The sequence below is a fragment of the Sinocyclocheilus anshuiensis genome, unplaced genomic scaffold, assembly GCF_001515605.1.
Source record: "Sinocyclocheilus anshuiensis isolate Anshui unplaced genomic scaffold, SAMN03320099.WGS_v1.1 scaffold3377, whole genome shotgun sequence".
NCBI classification, from domain to species: domain Eukaryota; kingdom Metazoa; phylum Chordata; class Actinopteri; order Cypriniformes; family Cyprinidae; genus Sinocyclocheilus; species Sinocyclocheilus anshuiensis.
The window spans coordinates 89,524-109,910 of NW_015557053.1; the positions used below are offsets into that span (position 1 = coordinate 89,524).

The following is a 20,387-nucleotide window of genomic DNA, read 5'->3' on the forward strand; positions in this document are numbered from 1 at the left end:
TTAGTTTTTTTTTTTTATTATGTTGTTTGTATGAATATTTTGTAATTAGCTTTTATTTTTATATTCATATTAATCAAATTTTAATTTGATTAATTTTGTTGTGTTTTTTTATACATTTTATTTAGGTTTAAATTTTTCTTCTTTCAGTTTTAGTTCAATTTTAGTTTTTATTTATTTCCAGTTAGTAATATTACTTCTTCCAAGAAAACATTTTGAATTTTCATTTAGTTTTTCATCTAATATTTATATTTCAGCAGTTATTTCAATTAACAAAAAGAAAGTTTTAGTTAATGATAAGAAGCCTAATATATATATATATATTATATATATAGTATACAGTACATATTATACATCAGTAAAAACAAATCTTAAATATTTACTCTTAAATAAACATTGTTTTCCCATGATTTTTTTTCTAAAACAAAAACAAACAAACAACAGCAAAAGATAAAAGAAAATGTTAAATGATAAAAACATATTAAGTTTGAGCTTTTTTAATTTAAGTTTCAAATAAAAAACAAAAAACTGAAAAACATCAAAAACCCATGTTTCATTTTTACTCCATAAACGCATTGAAATGCTTGTGGCAGATGTTGTGTTTGTATAGAGGTGAGAGTTCGAGTCGCCCACCGCAGCACTTCAAAAGACACAGGTGGGCTACAGGCGGAAAAATACATATTAGCCTGCTTTACGCAAACAAGCTTAACCTGGATAACAGAGCCAACCCGCCCCTGACTTATGATAGCCATGCATTAATCTTGTCAACAGCTTATCTTTAGGTCAGGGGCGGGTGGAGACGTTTGCTGTAGAGTTAAACGCTCATATGAAAACCACACAGCGGCTCCCTCTGATTGTGCTCTGGAATAAAAACAATTTATGAATCTATAGTAAAACCGCCTGATGTGATGCCTTCAGACACGACAGCACAGCTGAACAGGGTCAAAATGTGATATCAGATATCACAATACTTTCCCCAGTTGATTAATCACAGGACATTAGGACAATTGTTTTGTATTACAAGTTTTCTGAAACGTTTTGTTTAAATATGCAAATGACGCATTATCTAATGTGCATTCATTTACATCTGAACATTGTATAAAGCCAGGTTCAAAACTCTTTGATTTTGTTGACATATTAGACTTAAAGGTTTTTATAGAGGGGATTTCTCTTTTTATCACTCCAGAAATCAGAAAATACTGTCAACAGACAGAAATAAACGTATTTTCACCACGTTTTTAGGAATAAAATGTTGTAAAAATCAGTGTGAATGCTTTACGAACATACCCTTCAGTAAAAACCTTCAGAATATAGAGAGGAATAAATCTCTAGGTTTTGGTGTTTGTAAGTGCTGCTGAAGTGGAGAAACAAACTCACAGCCTTTAAATATATGCATTTTCGCCTTGTTTTTAGGAATAAAATGTTGTAAAAATCAGTGTGAATGCTTTATGAACAAACCCCTCAGTAAAAACCTTCAGAATATAGAGAGGAATAAATCTCTAAGTTTTGGTGTTTGTAAGTACTGCTGAAGTGGAGAAACAAACTCACAGCCTTTAAATATATGCATTTTCGACTTGTTTTTAGGAATAAAATGTTGTATAGATCAGTGTGAATGATATATGAACAAACCCCTCAGTAAAAGCCTTCAGAATATAGAGAGGAATAAATCTCTAAGTTTTGGTGTTTGTAAGTGCTGCTGAAGTGGAGAAACAAACTCACAGCCTTTAAATATATGCATTTTCGCCTTGTTTTTAGCAATAAAATGTTGTATAAATCAGTGTGAATGCTTTATGAACAAACCCTTCAGTAAAAACCTTCAGAATATAGAGAGGAATAAAACTCTAAGTTTTGGTGTATGTGAGTGCTGCTGAAGTGGAGAAACAAACTAATTTTAAGAAAATAGGCTTTAAAAATATGTATAGCAAATTAAGATGCAATTAGATAAAAGTGCAATAATAAAACCATACAAATGATATATGAACAATCCTTCCAGTGCAAACCTTCAGAATATAGAGAGGAATAAAACTGTTTTTGGTGTATGTAAGAAAACTTTTAAAGGTGTGAATTGGTTTTAAAAATCAACAGACGTAAATAGATGAAATGTAATAAAACAAACACTTGAAGTGTATTTTGGATGCTTTTTCTTCACTAGTCTGAAAAAACACATTACGGAAGCATAATAGACCAAAATTTAAAAATTAACAAGTGCATGATTATCAGAAGAACAGAAACACGAGTAACACACACAGACTTTGGTGAGATTCTTATCAACAGCGTCCTAGATAAACAACTCAAATGACGGCTTTACGATCTCGCTCTACAAAGAAAAACTTAAAACAGAAATGCAAGAATGTGCAATGAAAAACAGGCAAGGTTTAAAGGTTGTGTGACGCGCCCCGACATGCACACATGACAACAAAGGGCTTCAGATGCCTGTGAAACTCAGCATCTTGGGAGAACACGCATGTCATTAGAGCAGCCGGTATATTTCAGAGCACGGTTTGATAAACTCGTCCAGAAACATCTCTGCAGTTCACTGATGCCTCTGACCACCAACCCAACATCAAACAATTAGTACAATCGCAAGGGTCAAAGGTCAGCCTGAGGTTATTGATGGCTGAATTAAAACGCCAGTCAGCAGGAAGCCGAGCTTTTATAGAAACACGCGCACATAGAGACTATACGACATACAATAGAAACAACCCTGAATGATTAATACTGACTGCTACAACACTAACACTAACTACAACACAACAACTGAGGAGATTTTGCTGTACGGTAAAAATATAAACACTGCCATTCGTTTGGGGTCTGAGAGATTTATAAATGTTTTATTTAAAATAAGTCTTTTCTGCTCAGCAAAGCTGCATTTATTTGATCAAAAATACAGTAAAAATTTTAAATATTATTATGATTCAAAATCATTTATTTATTTCTGTGATCAAAGCTGAATTTTCAGCATCATTACTCCAGTCTTCAGTGTCACATGATCTTCAGAAATCATTCTAATATGCTGATTTGCTGTTCAAGAAACATTTCTGATTATTATCAATGTTGAAAAACATATCAAAACATGAAAACTGTGATACATTTGATTTTTCAGGATTCACAGATGAATAGAAAGTTCAAAAGAACAGCATTTATTTGAAATAGAAATCTACTGTAACATTATAAATGTCTTTACTTTTGATCAATTTAATGTATCTTTAATGAATACAATTATTAATTTCTTTAAAAAAGAAAATCTTTTGAAGGGTGGAATGATTTCTCAAGGATCATGTGAAACAGGTATATGAAATTGCAATATTTCACAATATTACTGTTTTTATTATGTTTTTTAACAAATAAGTGCAGCCTTGGTGAGCAGAAGAGACTTCTTTCAGAAACATTTTATATATATTAAATTATATTACATACTATCTTTCTCTATGTAAATGTAATCATGAATTAGATCAAGTCTGCTACTAAACAGAAGCTCACTGTTGCTGGTTAGTTAACCCTCTCTGACAGTATCTAAATAAACAGGGTAGATTCACGGTTGCTGAGGTTCCTGTAGTTCAGTGTGGCGCCACTGTCGGCTGAGAGCCGTGTTCTGATTGGCCCCAGGCTGACCCTCCCATCATGCCTTGTTGGGTTGATTTTCCATCAGGAGTGGAGTGATTAATGGCAGGCAGGGTCAGAGGTCACGCTGGTGGGAAGTGCTGCGGTTGAGGCCCCAGAAGGCCCCTCCCACGTCTCGTACTTCTGTTTGCACATGAAGAGCGTCAGGAGAAAACACAAGCGATCACAACTGAAGGACATCACTTAACAATATGACAGTCTACTGCTTTTCACTAACCACTAACAGTGCATAATCAGTGGTGAGATGAGCATGTGACTGTCTGAGCCTATCAGAAAATGCATGAGAAAGCAACCTTAGGGTGAATTCAGGTAAACTGGGCCACTTTTTGCCATTATCCTAAATTAACCCTATTTAAATAAATAAGGGTAGCGGTCTGACCCACACTATTACAGTCATTAAGTTTTAACAAAATACAATAAAATGTGTATATATATATATATATATATATATATATATCATACACACACACACACACACACACTTAGCAGATACTTTAAGTTTTATCCAAAGCAACATACAAAAGAGGAACAATACACTTATTTTTTTTATATGTAAACAATATATTTTATAAATACAAAACTATAATAAATTCTATATTTACTATATAAAACAATATTATCTAATATATACAAATCTCTTTATATATAAAATTCATTCTTCATTCATTCACCCAGATAAAAAACTCAAAAGGTGAAGAGCACTTGAGCTGTAATTCAGCGGAGAACAGCATTCTGCATACGGCTCCTGAACTCAATCAATAGTCTGACAGCCAGATATCCACATTAAATGTGGCTGATTTCACATGACGGACGTGTGTGAATAATTCAGAGGCAAAGAGTGACAGGATCACACTTCTCCGTCGGCCGGTGTGAGGTTTCACTGACGCTCCGCTCTTAATGCACAGGTCGAGGCGGACGAGGAGAAGCATTCTGCTTTGTTTTATTTTTAATGCCAGGTCAGGGACATAAAAGGTAACGGTCAATGACTGCAGGGAATCTGCTATATTTAGTCCGACTCGTGCCACATGACAGACTAATTCATACACAGAGCCAAGACAAGTCTGTCCGATCCAACAGCAGAACATACCTACTGCATGTTTACATGCGATGAGAACAGAGAGCATGCAACACACACCACAGCTGTGTAACACAAAGAATACAGCAGGAGCATGCATGGATATTATAATATGTGACCCTGGAGCACAAAAGCAGTGTTAAGTCGCTTGGGTATATTTGTAGCAATAGCCAAAAAAATATTCCCTTATGACTGGTTTTGTGGTTCAGGGTCACATATGTGTTTGTGCAGCAAACTAACTCGATCCATCCAAATCGAGTTGCAAACACGTTTCATGTCGACAGTGCTGAGGAGGAATATCCTGAAACCCTCAAAAAGAAACAAACCTGAACATGCCTCTTCCTCTGTGCAATAAAATAACACAGTCGATGGAAAACTATGTTGAAACATTTCCATATGCGCACAAAAACATGCCATACACGACAGGAGGAAAAACGAAAATCACAAACAAATCCTGCCAGAAAAAAAAAAAATTCAATTTTCTGCATCAAACGAGTCACATTTGTTTAGGAGAAGTGAAGGAACCATCACTTGTCTGATTATCAGCCTCGCATCTTACTGTCTGTTAATAACGTCTGGATCAAAATGAGCATGAAACATCTGAACTAATCGCTCTAGATGAGAGACGAGAGACTGTTGAATTATTCAGATTAATACTGTTCATTTGATTTGTTAACTAGATTTACTATAATTTAACCAGACAGATGCATGATTTGAGCAATCATTCGTCATGTCTGCAGCAAAAATGGTGCAGAACCAATTATAGACAGGGTTATTAGTCAATAAAAGCCATAGAAAAATTGTTACTTTAAATAAAATAAACTTTAAATGAAATAAAATAAAATAAATATTTTTAGACTGAACTAATTATAGACTGAACCAAGATTATTAAAGTTAATTAAAACCACACACACACAAAAAAATTTGTTACTTTAAATAAAATAAACTTTAAATGAAATAAGATATATTTTAAACTGAACCAATTATAGACTGAACCAAGTTTATTACAGTTAATTAAAACCACAAAATTTTTTTTTTGTTATTTTAAATAAAATAAACTTTAAATGAAATAAGATATATTTTAAACTGAACCAATTATAGACTGAACCAGGGTTATTAGTTAATTAAAACCACAAAAAAAAAAACATGTTTAGACTGAACTAATTATAGACTGATCCAAGATTATTAAAGTTAATTAAAACCACAAAAAAAATCATTTTTGTTACTTTAAATAAAATAAACTTTAAATGAAATAAGATATATTTTAAACTGAACCAATTATAGACTGAACCAGGGTTATTAGTTAACTAAAACCACACACACACACACACACAAATTGTTACTTTAAATAAAATACACTTTAAATGAAATAAAATAAAATAGATTTTTTTAGACTGAACCAGGTTTATTAGTTAATTAAAACCACAAAAATACTTTAAATAAATTATTAATTGAAATAAATTTAAATTGAAATACAATACAATTTAATTAATACATTTATCTGTAATTATTTTATTTCAGCTATTTCACATTTCTCATTTTCATATAGTTTAACTTGATATGCTAAAATAACTCAAACTAATACTGAAATAAAACAATTATAAAAACTATTTATACATACAAAAATATGACAATTATTTTTTTTTAATAAAAACATAACATATGAAAACTCAAACAAAATATTAATAAAAAATATAATCATATCTCAGTGACACTAAAAACAGTGGGTATTCAAAATCAACAGGGTCTAAACAACACCGGATGCCACTTTCCACAAACACCGAGACATCTTTCATGATATCTTGTGTTCCACAGAAGAATACGGCAGTAAAGCGCACTACACTGAGCTCAAGTGAGCGCAGATGAAGCTGTAATGTGACTCCTGAAGATGGGAACCAAGAGGAGAGCAGGACACTCAAAAGACTCGACGGCGCGAAAAGTGAGACGCCAATTTAAGTGTAACTAGAGTCTGTGTGTTCCTCTGGGGATCTGATCAACACCTCACCGAAACACGAGAGGAACACGCTGGAGTCACGGAGAAATACTGATCAGATCAGAGCCGGAGTCACATGCTGCTTATTCTGGACCACAAACACTGATGCTTTCACATCCTGATGAAGAGAGGAGAAGCTCTCGGGTCACAGAGGTCACGCACACACGGTCAGAGGTCAAATAAAGGTCAACCCCCATCGAAATCAATGAGTCAGATGAAGCCATCAGCATCAGCTGCTCTTCCCTTCACACACTACAGATCAGAAGCTTAGGCTCATTTATTTGAGCAAAGATACTGTAAAAATGTGAAATATTATTATGATTTAAAACAGCTGTTTTCTATGTGAATATCTGTTAAACTGTAATTTATTTCTGTGATGCGCAGCTGTATTTTCAGCATCATTACTCCAGTCTTCAGTGTCACATGATCTTCAGAAATCATTCTAATATGCTGATTTGCTGCTCAACAAACATTTCTGATTATTATCAATGTTGAAAACATTAATATTTTTGTGGAAACTGTGATGCATTTTATTTTTCAGGATTCACAGATGAACAGAAAGTTCAAAAGAACAGCATTTATTTGAAATCTACTAACATTATAAATGTCTTTAGTGTGATTAATTTAATGCAGCCTTGATGAATAAAAGCATTCAACTTTGAACCTTATGTGAAGGTAGTTTTCCAAACTAAAGGTGTTCAATTTCTATTGCGTTTTGTAAAGAATATCATTATTGGTCACTTATGTGTCTATTATGCTGTAGTGTAAAATGTGGCAGTAACACTTTATATATATAATGCATAATAAAATTATTTCAATATATTAATTATGCCTTATAATGCATTGTATGATCTCATGTATAATTGCAAACACAGTTAAAATACTTTATAATACACCGTTAGAAACCTTCAAATATTATAATGCATTACAATGTACATTATGAATACCTTTATAATGCATTATATGCATAAAGCCTTACCAAATTCTGGCTGTTCGTTTTTGAATGAGATGATTCTATGTGCGCTACATTTTGACAAAACAAAGAGAACAAAGTGTTACATTGTTCCACTTCCTCTAGAATTTAGATCTGTCAAAACTAACTGGATAAGATTAATTAAATATATCAAATATAGCTAAAGCAACTGAAAAAAAAAGAAAAAGAGATTAGTCACTATTAAATGTTTGAGGCGCTGTCAGCGTGAAAGAGTGACGGGAGATTAAACAGGAAGTGCGGAAGAACGACAGGAAGAGGGCATTTATAACGTCGGGAGAGAACTGATAAATGCCTTTCAGCTTCACCATATAATTTTAAACACATCCCGAATGTTATTCTGGAGCAAAAACACATTTACACACAAAACCTCATCTTATAATCAAAGATAAATATATAGATACTAAGAATAAAACGCCTTTGATTCAGGACAGACGGATTAAGAAGCAGATGTGATGCCGGGCCCCCGCCCTGCTTCTGTCTCTGATTAATCACTGGTTTCAGCACGACTGCTGCTTTTCTATGAAGGAAATTTCCTTTCACTCATCCAAAGCCTTTTCTTTCTGGTGTTCAACTCTGCCTCGGCTCGATCAGACGTGTAGTTGTGCGTTTCAGAGGCTCATTAATCATGCTATGAGACGCGGGGCCCCTAATCCAGCCCTGCAAACCCACTTTATCAAGTTTCAGAGGCCCCGAACGCAGCTCCAAACACAGGAGGAACTAGCCGATAAATCAAAACAACATCTTATTTCAGCAGCGTCCTGTGAGGTGCACAAAAGCTGACACTAAAACAGTTCAGCCTAAAAATGATTCTTAAAAAAAAAAAAAAAAAAAAAAAAAAATATATATATATATCGCCCTCGTGTCAATCAAACCTGTTTGACTTTCTTTTTTCTGCAGAACACAAAAAGAAATGAGTCCAAAAAAACACTGACTTTCATAGTATGGGAACAAAAAACACTTGGACATTTGTTAAATTATTTTGTCTTGTGTTTCAAATGAATGGTGCAAAAAAGCGAATGCAAAGATACATATTGAGATATGTACTGAATATTGTCAAAACTAGGAAATATATTGAGATAATATCAAAATCAAAATGAGAAAAAATAAAAATATTGAGATATTTACTGAATATCATCCGAAATTAGGAAAATACTGTACTGAGATAAATACTAAATATCATCAAAATGAGGAAAAATGGTGAGATGAATACTGAATATTGTCCAATTTTGGAGAAATATTGAATAGGTTTCAATATTAGGAAAAATATACATACTTAATATGGTCAACATTTGGACAAAAATATTTAAATATATATTGAACACTCAAAATGTGGAAAAATATTCAGATGTATATTGAATATCATCAAAATTTCACTTAAAAATATTTAGGCCTAAATGTAAGATTTATGTATTTTAATTGCATATATAATTTGGATTACAGTTTTAACACTGATAAAATCAATAAAGTTATTTCTGTAACAGTAATAATAAACTGAACTGTTTTAAATACACAATAACCAGCTGCTTTATATATTTATCATCCATAAATCCAATTTCATACATTTTAACTAACTGAATATTGCTTGGTTCACAGCTAACCATATTTTAAACGTGTTTATTCTTTTTAACTGAATAAATGTAATTGTTTTCACAATTGTGAGATTTATACTGATTTTAAGCAATTTGAATAAATGCATTTTGCAAATATGATTGATTAAATCGAATCAAAAAGATGCAAATAATTAATAATAAACGATGTATGACTGACAAATATGCATCACATTCCGTTTATTAGTTTATGTTAAAACTATGTAATCCAAATGGATGGAAATTTAAAATGTAATTCAGATACATAAAGTCACAATAAAACAGAAGTAGCGTAAGATCTTTTCTTTCATATTGTGACGCTCACCCGAGAGAGACGGATTATCAAAAAATAATAAATATAGGGCGGGACTTGGTTCTGTGCATCGGTTATTGATTGGATGTTGAGATGTGGGCGTGGCTCTCAAGTGTATGCAGATGAGCATGAGCTGTGGGGGCGGAGCCTAAGAGCTCTAATTGATTAAGAAATCCTGCATACATCACCAGAGAGAAGATCCAGTTTGATTAAACATTACAAGGTCAAAAAAAAAAGTTGAACTGTTCATAAGATGATCTATAACATGCATTTAGAAAACAGATAATGGCATGATCTGATGAAGATGATATGCACCTGTGACACCAGACGTCAAAAACCAGAAAAACCACTCCGTTTGACACCTAAACGGCTCTGAAAAGCTCCAGCCGCTGCGTGCCATGAAACTGCAGCAGCATGTGGCTTTCCTGAAGCTCCTCGATACGGGGCCTCAAGTGCGGTCCCCTGACGCTCTGTTAAAAACAGCTGCTGAAATCACACACACACACACACACAGAGACAGAGTTCCCTGTATTTAAGCACTCGACATGGAAGTGAGATTCTGCGGTTTTGCTTCCTTTCCGTCTCACAGAGAGACGCTTGACGAGACGTCCCAGAGATCTTCTGCTCTGCAGACACAGCAGGACTTTCCTTTTCTTTCTTTCTGTTTTTTTGTACAGCAGGACTTTTTCTAAACTAGTTGGTTATCGTGATGCTCGACTTAAACACTAATGCAAATGTCTCACCACAGATGCATTTATTTGATCAAAAATACAGTAAAATAGTGAAATATTATTGCTATTTAAAATAGCTGTTTTCTATGTGAATATCTGTTAAACTGTAATTTATTTCTGTGATCAAAGCTGTATTTTCAGCATCATTACTCCAGTCTTCAGTGTCACATGATCTTCAGAAATCATTCTAATATGCTGATTTGCTGCTCAAGAAACATTTCTGATTATTATCAATGTTGAAAACAGTTGTGCTGCACAATATTTTTGTGGAAACTGTGATGCATTTTATCTCAGGATTCTCTCAGGATTAACAGATGAATAGAAAGTTCAAAAGTACAGCATTTATTTGAAATAGAAATCTTTTGTAACATTAGAAATGTCTTTACTGGCACTTTTGATCAATTTAATACAGCCTTGATTAATAAAAGTTTGAATTTCTTAAAAAAAAAAAAATATTTTCATGGGTCTGATCCTACTACACGTTGATATGAAGCACCGCTGTGTGTGTTGAAATATTTCGTGTCCTTCACATGTGTGAACTTGCAGCAGGTCAATCCCCTCATCACCCCGCGGCCCCTGACGGGCCCCTCAACATTCAGCACAAATAAACACACATCCAGATCTTCAGGTTTCAGTCCAGACATGAAGCATCAATCACACAGGCTTTACACTAACAAAACACACACATACATGCGTGCACATGCTTAAGAACACACACACACACACACACACACTCTCTCTCCCACACACACACACACTCTCTCTCACACTAACACACACACACACACTCTCTCTCTCTCACACACACACACACACACACACACACACACACACACACACACATTGAATCTGATAAACTCACTCCACTATCAGACTGCAATCATGTGAATTCAGATTAATCTCTCTCACCTCGTTTCTGCATGAAGGTGAAAAGGTCGTCCAGGAACTCCTTCCTGTGCGGGTCGTTATCCAGCTCATATAACTATCAGACACAAATCAACTCATTACACAAACTCAGCATCTTCATACACACCCATCTGAAATTAATCATCCCAGACTCAATTACATTAACAAATTAAATAGGTCAATTAAAACACACTGGCGTAGGATTTACTCTGAAACAAATTTCAATAATACATTTCTAGTAAATTTCACAAATAATTACAAAGAAATTACAAGTATCACATTAATTAAACATTAAATTTTAAATAGAAAGAATGAAATAGTATTTGCAAAACACGCTCCAATAACCTATGTTTTATTTACAAATGAAAAATATTTTTTTTACAGTGTTGACATACAGATTGAAGTAAATTATACAATAATAAAACTGCACCTTTAAATGAAACTAATTAATTAAATTGGTCCATTAATACACAATGAAACAAACATTTGGTCTAGGATTTACATTGAGACAACTTTTATGCAGAAATTGTTGGTAAATTTCACAAATAATTACAAAAAACAGCAAGCAACTTATTGAAATAAACGTGAAATTTTGAAATAGAAAAGCTGAAGTAGTATTTTTTTGTAAAATGTACTCCAATAAACTATTTTATTTGCAACTTCAATTTTTTTTTAAATTTTTTACAGTGCAGACACACAGATTGCAGTAAATTATATAATTAAAATTGCACCTTTAAATTAAATTAATGAATTAAGTAACACTGAACTAAATGTGAAAATTTTGAAGTAGAAAAATAGTAGTTTCTCGAAAATAATTTGTATTAATAATTAATAACTTTTTTTTTTTACAGTGCACAGAAACAGATTGCAGTAAATTATTACAAATAATGTAAAACATGGATAAACTCACCTTGGCGAAATCTCTGGACGCTTCCCCTCTTCCACGAGCAACATCCACATCATCCGGCCAGGATACACCACCGTTCTGCACACACACACACACACACACACGAAACAGTAAATAAGGTTGTGTGTCTTCCTCCCGTAACACTCGTCCTCCCCTCATGTTCTCTGACCTCCAACACACACACACACACACGCACACACGCACACGCGCACACGCGCACGCACGCACACACGCACACACGCACACACGCACACACGCACACACACACACACACACACACACACACACACAAATAACGATTCCTAACACCGTGTCTACACCGGACGAGAGCGGTGCGCAAAATACTATAGAACCACTGATCTATAATAGAGATTCATTACATATAGATCAGTCTATAGAACTCATTATAATCAGTGATGCTGTCTACACTGGATGCGGCGCGACACGACAAATCCCCGACAGTAAACTGCTGCCGCGTTCTATTTATGACGTGCTGACACAAATTTCAAATGATTTTCAACGGTCGCTTTGTCGCGTCCAGTGTAGACAGACTTTAGCTGATGCGGCACGGTGCGGAGCGACACGTCAACTGTCGCGTCCGTTGTAGACACGGTGTAACGGTTGCCTGTTACATTACAGTAAATATAATTTCACTTACCACATAAACAGAGTAAGAAGAGATGACTGAGGACGATGGCGAATGATTTGCAGATCCTGAGCACCACTGACAAACATCTAATCTTGTAAAATGTGTGGTAAGTACTGCGGCTCCATAGTATAAACAAAGTATGTGCGATCGCGAATCTCGAAAGTAAAGTGAAACTAAAAAGCCATCGTGCATTCAAAAGCAGTTTCAATGCCAGGTATAATAGCGGCTCCCTGAAGCCAAAAATATATGTAGTATAATTACCCAATGATATAACTGCGAGGGAAAATATTGAAATATATGTATTTATTCCCTTTAGGGGTTCCGTATACACGTCATTTTCTTTCCGAACATGGTATTGGGATGCGGTGGATTGCGGGGATATGGGGGGGGGTGGTATCACGGCCCAACCCTATACAACACATGCTTTCGTACTGCTTGTATTTTCTCTTCAGTCTCTTAAAAATGCAACCCGATCCTCGTTTTCTCCCTGACGGCTGTATTGTTTCTCGTGTCGGTCTAAATCTGTTAGCAGGTTTACAGTAAGCGGCGGGTTAATCACGTTACCGCGGGGCGTGAGAGGATCGCTGACAGCTAATTAAGAGTCAAAAATAACTCTGATCTCTGATGCTCGAACTCGCTTCACTGGGTCACAGAGAGATGGGCTTCTCTGAGATCACAAACCAGACACAGACCACGAAATAAAAGAAAACCACACGTCTACTTCAGACCGGTTCAGAATCAGAGGGATATGTGAATCAGTGTCTCAAATATCAGATGAATCTGAAATCCAGACAAACTCACTCTGCACACATAAATACAGCCTCTGTGTATATTACTGTCATCATCTGTGACGTGCTGAGCTCTCATGTTTACACACATAACCTGACTGTACTATCAAAAATAAATGAAAACTAACATATTTGAAAAATAATTGAAGGCTAATGCTTTAATGCATTATTTGGTATGTAATATTTATAATTATTTTTTAAATATAATATTTATGTTTATAATTATTAATAATTATATTTAATTACAATTGAATTCATAATTTATACATTTAATAATTATTAACTTAATTCTATTTGTTAAATATTTAATATTATTTTTAAATCGTTAAAATAGTTTATAATGCTTATACACTTTGGGTGAAGTTTGGGACACATGGACTATTTCTGTATTAAAGTGATAAACTCTGAAATAACATTTAAGGAGGTCTGGAAATGATGAAGTGATCGAATAATATGAAAACGCTGTTATAGTTGAGCTCCTTTGTCTAGAAGAATAATTAAAATATTAATTTTATAATAAATTTCACAAGAAGGAGCTTGTTCAGGAAAACAGAAACATGTTCAAACATTTCACTGCAAGTGAACATCAAAAAAACATTGGAACTGACACAAGAGCAACTTCTGTTCTGTAGAGCACAGCGCTTGCAACGCCATCGTCATGGGTTCAATTCCCAGGAAATGCATGAACTGATTAAAAAAATGCCTGAAATGCAATCCAAGTTGCTTTGGATCAAAGCACCTGCCAAATGCATTAAAGTGAATGTAAATGTAGAGGTTCTGAGTCGTAAAGTGAATGCAGGTTTAGAGTAGAAATGCTCAGTTATGGGAGTTTATCTGAGCATGTGTGGCTCTGGAAAGCCCCGTGTTGGGTGATAATGTCCTGTTCTGCTCTCTCAGCATGACTCTTTAGAGCCGTCAATCTCTAATCCTCATCAAATAATTGGGTCTTTGCATTCCACCCGTGGAGCCACACGGATCATCCGCAGAGAGCAGGAGGACGGCGGGTTTATCCGATATTGGCTGTACAAGAGCTCAGAGCCACAGAAAATCACTCAATCACTCTAATCTCACTCAAAGTGTGTAACCTGAGGAAAGTTTTAAACGAGAGCATCAACAGAACGACTCCAGGAGCCAAAACAAACAGCCCTGATCGAGCCCAACAAACACAACTCAACCAGATCAACAAACAAACCAACCAGGTCAACAAACACAACTCAACCAGATCAACAAACTTCTCAACCAGATTAACAAACTACTCAACCAGATCAACAAACACTACTCAACCAGTTCAACAAACTACTCAACCAGATCAACAAACTACTCAACCAGATCAACAAACTACTCAACCAGATCTCAACAAACACAACTCAACCAGATCAACAAACTTCTCAACCAGATTAACAAACTACTCAACCAGATCAACAAACACTACTCAACCAGTTCAACAAACTACTCAACCAGATCAACAAACTACTAAACCAGAAAACACAACTAACTCAACCAGTTCAACAAACACAACTCAATCAGTTCAACAAACCACTCAACCAGATCAACAAACACAACTCAACCAGTTCAACAAACCAAACTCAACCAGATCAACAAACTGGTCAACCAGTTCAACAAACTACTCAACCAGATCAACAAACACAACTCAACCAGATCAACAACAAACACAACTCAACCAAATCAACAAAACCAGATCAACAAACACAACTCAACCAGTTCAACAAACACAACTCAACCAGTTCAACAAACCACTCAACCAGATCAACAAACACAACTAACTCAACCAGTTCAACAAACACAACTCAATCAGTTCAACAAACCACTCAACCAGATCAACAAACACAACTCAACCAGTTCAACAAGCTAGGCCTACTCAACCAGACCAACAAACACAACTCAACCAGATCAACAAACCACTCAACCAGTTCAACAAACACAACTCAATCAGTTCAACAAACCACACAACCAGATCAACAAACACAACTCAACCAGTTCAACAAACTAGGCCTACTCAACCAGATCAACAAACCACTCAACCAGATCAACAAACACAACTCAACCAGTTAAACAAACTAGGCCTACTCAACCAGATCAACAAATACAACTCAACCAGTTCAACAAACTAGGCCTACTCAACCAGATCAACAAACACATCTCAACAAACCACTCAACCAGATCAACAAACACAACTCAGCCAGTTCAACAAACTAGGCCTACTCAACCAGACCAACAAACACATCTCAACAAACCACTCAACCAGATCAACAAACACAACTCAGCCAGTTCAACAAACTAGGCCTACTCAACCAGTTCAACAAACTAGGCCTACTCAACCAGATCAACAAACACAACTCAACCAAATCAACTCAACCAGTTCAACAAACTACTCAACCAGATCAACAAACTACTAAACCAGATCAACAAACACAACTCAACTAGATCAACCAGCAGCATTTGTTCAGCAGATCGTCTTTACCAGCGCAACACATTCCACAAACCCTCCCCCACTGACACACACACAAACACACTTATACTCACTCTCTCTCTCTCTCTCATGGGGACTCTCCATAGGCGTAATGGTTTTATTACTGTAAAAACTGTATTTTCTATCCCCATCCCTCCCACAAAACTACAGGCATTTTTAGATTTTCAAAACACTTCATTCTATATGATTCATAAGCTGTTTGCCTCATGGGGACCAAAAAATTTCCCCACAAGGTCAAAATTTACTGGCATTACTTCACTTGTGGGGACATTTGGCCCTCATAATGTAGGGCAGCGGTTCTCAACTGGTTTGGCCATGGGACCCACATTTCCCCATGGTCATCAAACCGCAACCCACTTTTTTAGGATACATAAAAGAAAAAAATTGCTAATTTATTTCACAAAAATGGTTGACACACACACGCACACGCACACGCACACACACACACACACACGCACACACACACACACACACAAGTACCATCCCCCATTACTCAGCATACACATAAATTGTAAGAATATGACTAATACTGATGAATGAACAGCCTATAAGGTAAGTGTGTGGGTGTTTCGTACAGTCTTGTGTGTCAGTGAAATGCATCACTCATTCATGCACACAACCGCAGAAATTCATTTCACGAGAACCAAAAAAACGACATTTCTCAGGTTGTAAAGACACAGCCATAGGCTGTTTTTCAACATCAGTGGTTGAACAGGTTCCTGCAGTGGAAGAACTCAAATCCTCAAACCTCAGGGAGCCGCTGAACTGAAGCACAGAAGACAACTCACATTCCCTCAAGATGCTCATTCAGATGGTTCATCGACATCAGCAGCGGCGTCCCGGCCGGACTTGCATTACACGTCTCTCTAAACGGCCCTTCGGTGGGAAACACACGTTTGTCCGTGTTCATTGTTCTCCTGAATTTGCATCGACACATCAGTGCATGTCTCGTGTCTCCTGAGGTCTCATGAGCCCATCATGCAAATAATGCCCGACTCAATGCAACCAGCACGTCCAAAAAAGCCTGATATGATGATGTGATGCATAAAAATAATACTGAGTAAAATATTAAAGTTGACTTTAAGCAAACCCTTTCGGTATGGACTAGATTTCAAATGGAATTGTTCAGTGCATCATGGAATTGGTGTTTCTGCAATCTTAGAAGGCATAAATATACTGACTAATGTTTAGACTTTAATGTTATGCCTTAAACAGGGTTTCTGCAGGTTTGATGAGGGTTAAGCCTATTTTAACACCTTTTTAAGACCAAGTAAAGATAATTAAAGGACTAAATTGAAGGGAATTAATGTAAATGTCTAGGGAGCACATTTACAATGAGTTGCATTAACAACACTTTAAAGTTTGGAAATATACAACTTCCAGCAGATCTACATCTGTTGACTTTTAATAAATAAAAAAAAAAAAAAAACGTAAGAATATGGAAATAAATTTCACTATACTTCCGATCACACTGCGAAAAATAGATGTTCTTCCTCAGTATTTTTGTCTTGTTTTTCAGTGCAAATGTCTAAAGATTCTTAAATCAACATGAATTTACTGGAGAAACAAAATGACAAAATCAGAAGTCTTATTTTCTGAGAAACTGATCTAAATGAAGTGAGTTTACGATTAAAACGAGATCTGCCAATGAGCTCAGAAAAATCAACTTAATTCAAAGGGAAAACAACTTTTCATTCCCCACTGACAGATATTTGTTCTTGCTTTAAGCATAAACTCACTTCATTTATATAAATGTATCTTGACTTAAGGGCGTTTAGATATTTGTATTGGAAAACAAAAATACTGAGGAAGATATTTTGCCATGCATGCAACATTTTTTCAAGAATTTTATGAATTTAAGTCTTTCCACGCTGACTCAAGACGTTTTAAGGCCTTAAATTGTGGAAGGGCTTTTTAAGAAACCCTGTTAAAATGCTGCCTATGTAGGGAGCTCACTATGTTTTAGAACAGAGCCAATGATTGAGTTGAAAATAACCCAAAAAAAAACACAATAAATCCATTAAAAAAACAACAGCGCAAAGAAAGAATCCCCGTTCATGTCTTGACATCTTCTCTTAGGTTCAGAGGAAGTGTGTTGCAGTTTGCACTGCGGAAGCAGATTGGAACGCAGCCCGTTTTCTGTCCAGCTGCCAAAATCTGACGAATGCATTTCACAAAAACAGACACACTTTTGTCACACTGCCTTGAATGAGCCACTAACCACTGCTTACTGATCGCATCTAATACTGTTATTACAGAGTTAAATCAAAGCTGAATATCAATAAGACAACAGTAAACTGAGCGAGGGAGAGCCTGCCAGACGGATTTGATTTCCTAAATGAATCTAATTTGACAAAGAGATCACACCAACCCAACCCCGAAACCAAATAAGCTAAACACAATTGATAAAGCAAATGAGAGTGTACTCATTTCCATCCAGTGAAACAGGACAAGCCCCAAATTTGCATAACTAGTATTGAAACGTGATCTATTTGCGGCTGTCACCGAGCCTTTGGTTATTTCTGGTGAGGAGACTGTTGATTTCACGACACACACGGGACGCGGTGTTTCACTGCTCCTTCGCTTCAGGTAATTCAACACAAGAGCAACCACACGAGAAGAGGTTTTTCCTGATTGTGTCTGAAATTCAAACGACAGACTTTCACTTTTAAAGACTGGAGACAAGAATCTTTCGACCAAATGAACACCCAAGAGCTTTCTATAACAGGAAAACTTCTATACAGTAAACTGACTAAATAAAAAGACATCATATAGAGGTTGCTATTTGCATGGCAATTCTAGGAATGAGCTTACTTTAGATTTACTACAAAAGGTCTCCAATAAATTAAAACATCCTGAGACTTGGTTTAAAAAATACAGTAAAATACAGTAAAATAAAAACACTTCAGAAGTGAATCTTGTAATGTTGTGATTAATATATATATATATATATATTAGTGCTGTCAAACGATCTCATTAATTATTATAGAAAATTAACATGCTTTTTTATTTATTCATTAATTCATCCTGAGACATGATTTCAAAAAAATGTTTCAAACAAAAAAAAACAGTTCAGTTCACAACATTACTATATATACATCATTATTATTTTTTATTTATTAATTTTAAGTCTTTATATATGTATATACACACTCACATATAACAAAATAACTTGAAATTTGTTTTAAATAAATAATTATATTTATATACGTATATATGATTTTTGTATATAACAATGCAACCAAATTGTTAGTTGTTTTTATGACATTATTTGGCTTAATGTTCTTCTCTCTTATGGAAAATCACTACTTTTGAATGGAAGAAGAATGAAAATCACTACTTTTGTCTGTTAAGCTTCTGTCTGTCCGTTTTTATGTGAGCTTGCGTTATCTGTAGTCGATCTCAAAGTGCATTCATTTGATTGAACTCAGAGTCTATTGAGCGACGGCTTATATGACATCTGCTGCACTTTCATGGCAAAACCTTGAGCAAACATATGCAGAATAAGAGCGATCGCATGATTGGACTTTAAAGCTCTTCTACTGGAGTGCGTCACATATGCATCGCTCTTATTTGCCTGTTAAATTGTTGTTCAAACCTCAATATTTAAACATCAACCCACGCATGTTAAACAACGAGGACGAGAGAGACCACCATCACACGGAGAAACCTGCTGATCCTGATCCAGAACGAGAGACGACACCAATACTAACTGAAACGACTGAAACAACACAATCTGACCATTAAACACAACACACAAGCATTATAAACCACAGCATGTCCTTCTGCTGTGAACTTTACAAGAACTCAACATTTCTGTTCATTCAAACTTCAATAATTGCACTGAAAAACTGAATCATGGCAAATATAACTAGCTATTATGAGAAATTAAATAATGAGAAAAATACTAAATTAATGAGTAAATCAGACGTTGTAACTGATGACATCTCGCATACAAGTTCACTGAGAAAGTATTGCGAGTTTTGAGAATTGCAAGCAACATTAAATTCAATGAAATTCAAGTTTATGTAGAATTTTGCATATTAATTTATGTAGAAACATAAATTAATATGCAACATCTTGCAATTCTGATTTATATACTGTAAACATGCAATTCTGAGAAGAAATTGTGAGATATAAAGTCACAAATGCAAAAAAAAAAGTCAAAATTGAGACAAAAAGTCACAATAACCTTTTTTTTATTCCATGGCAGAAACAAAAAAAAATCTCGCAATTCAGATTTTTTTTTCTCAGAATTGAAGAGAAAAGTTATATATATATATATATATATATATACAGTGGGTACGGAAAGTATTCAGACCCCCTTAAATTTTTC

The 20,387-nt window shown here is 35.2% G+C and overlaps 1 protein-coding gene across 1 annotated transcript in view; it reads right to left on the reverse strand.

Annotated features, from left to right (window-relative positions):
* The window catches only part of LOC107676405 (AT-rich interactive domain-containing protein 3B-like), a 45,779-nt gene that overhangs the window by 7,210 nt on the left and 18,182 nt on the right, over positions 1–20,387 (reverse strand). The window contains exons 3-4 of the mRNA XM_016470947.1: positions 12,127–12,201; positions 11,220–11,292 (exon numbers count right to left, since the gene is read on the reverse strand). Coding sequence (XP_016326433.1) covers positions 11,220–11,292; positions 12,127–12,201 — 148 coding nt within the window. The remainder of the gene's footprint in view (positions 1–11,219; positions 11,293–12,126; positions 12,202–20,387) is intronic.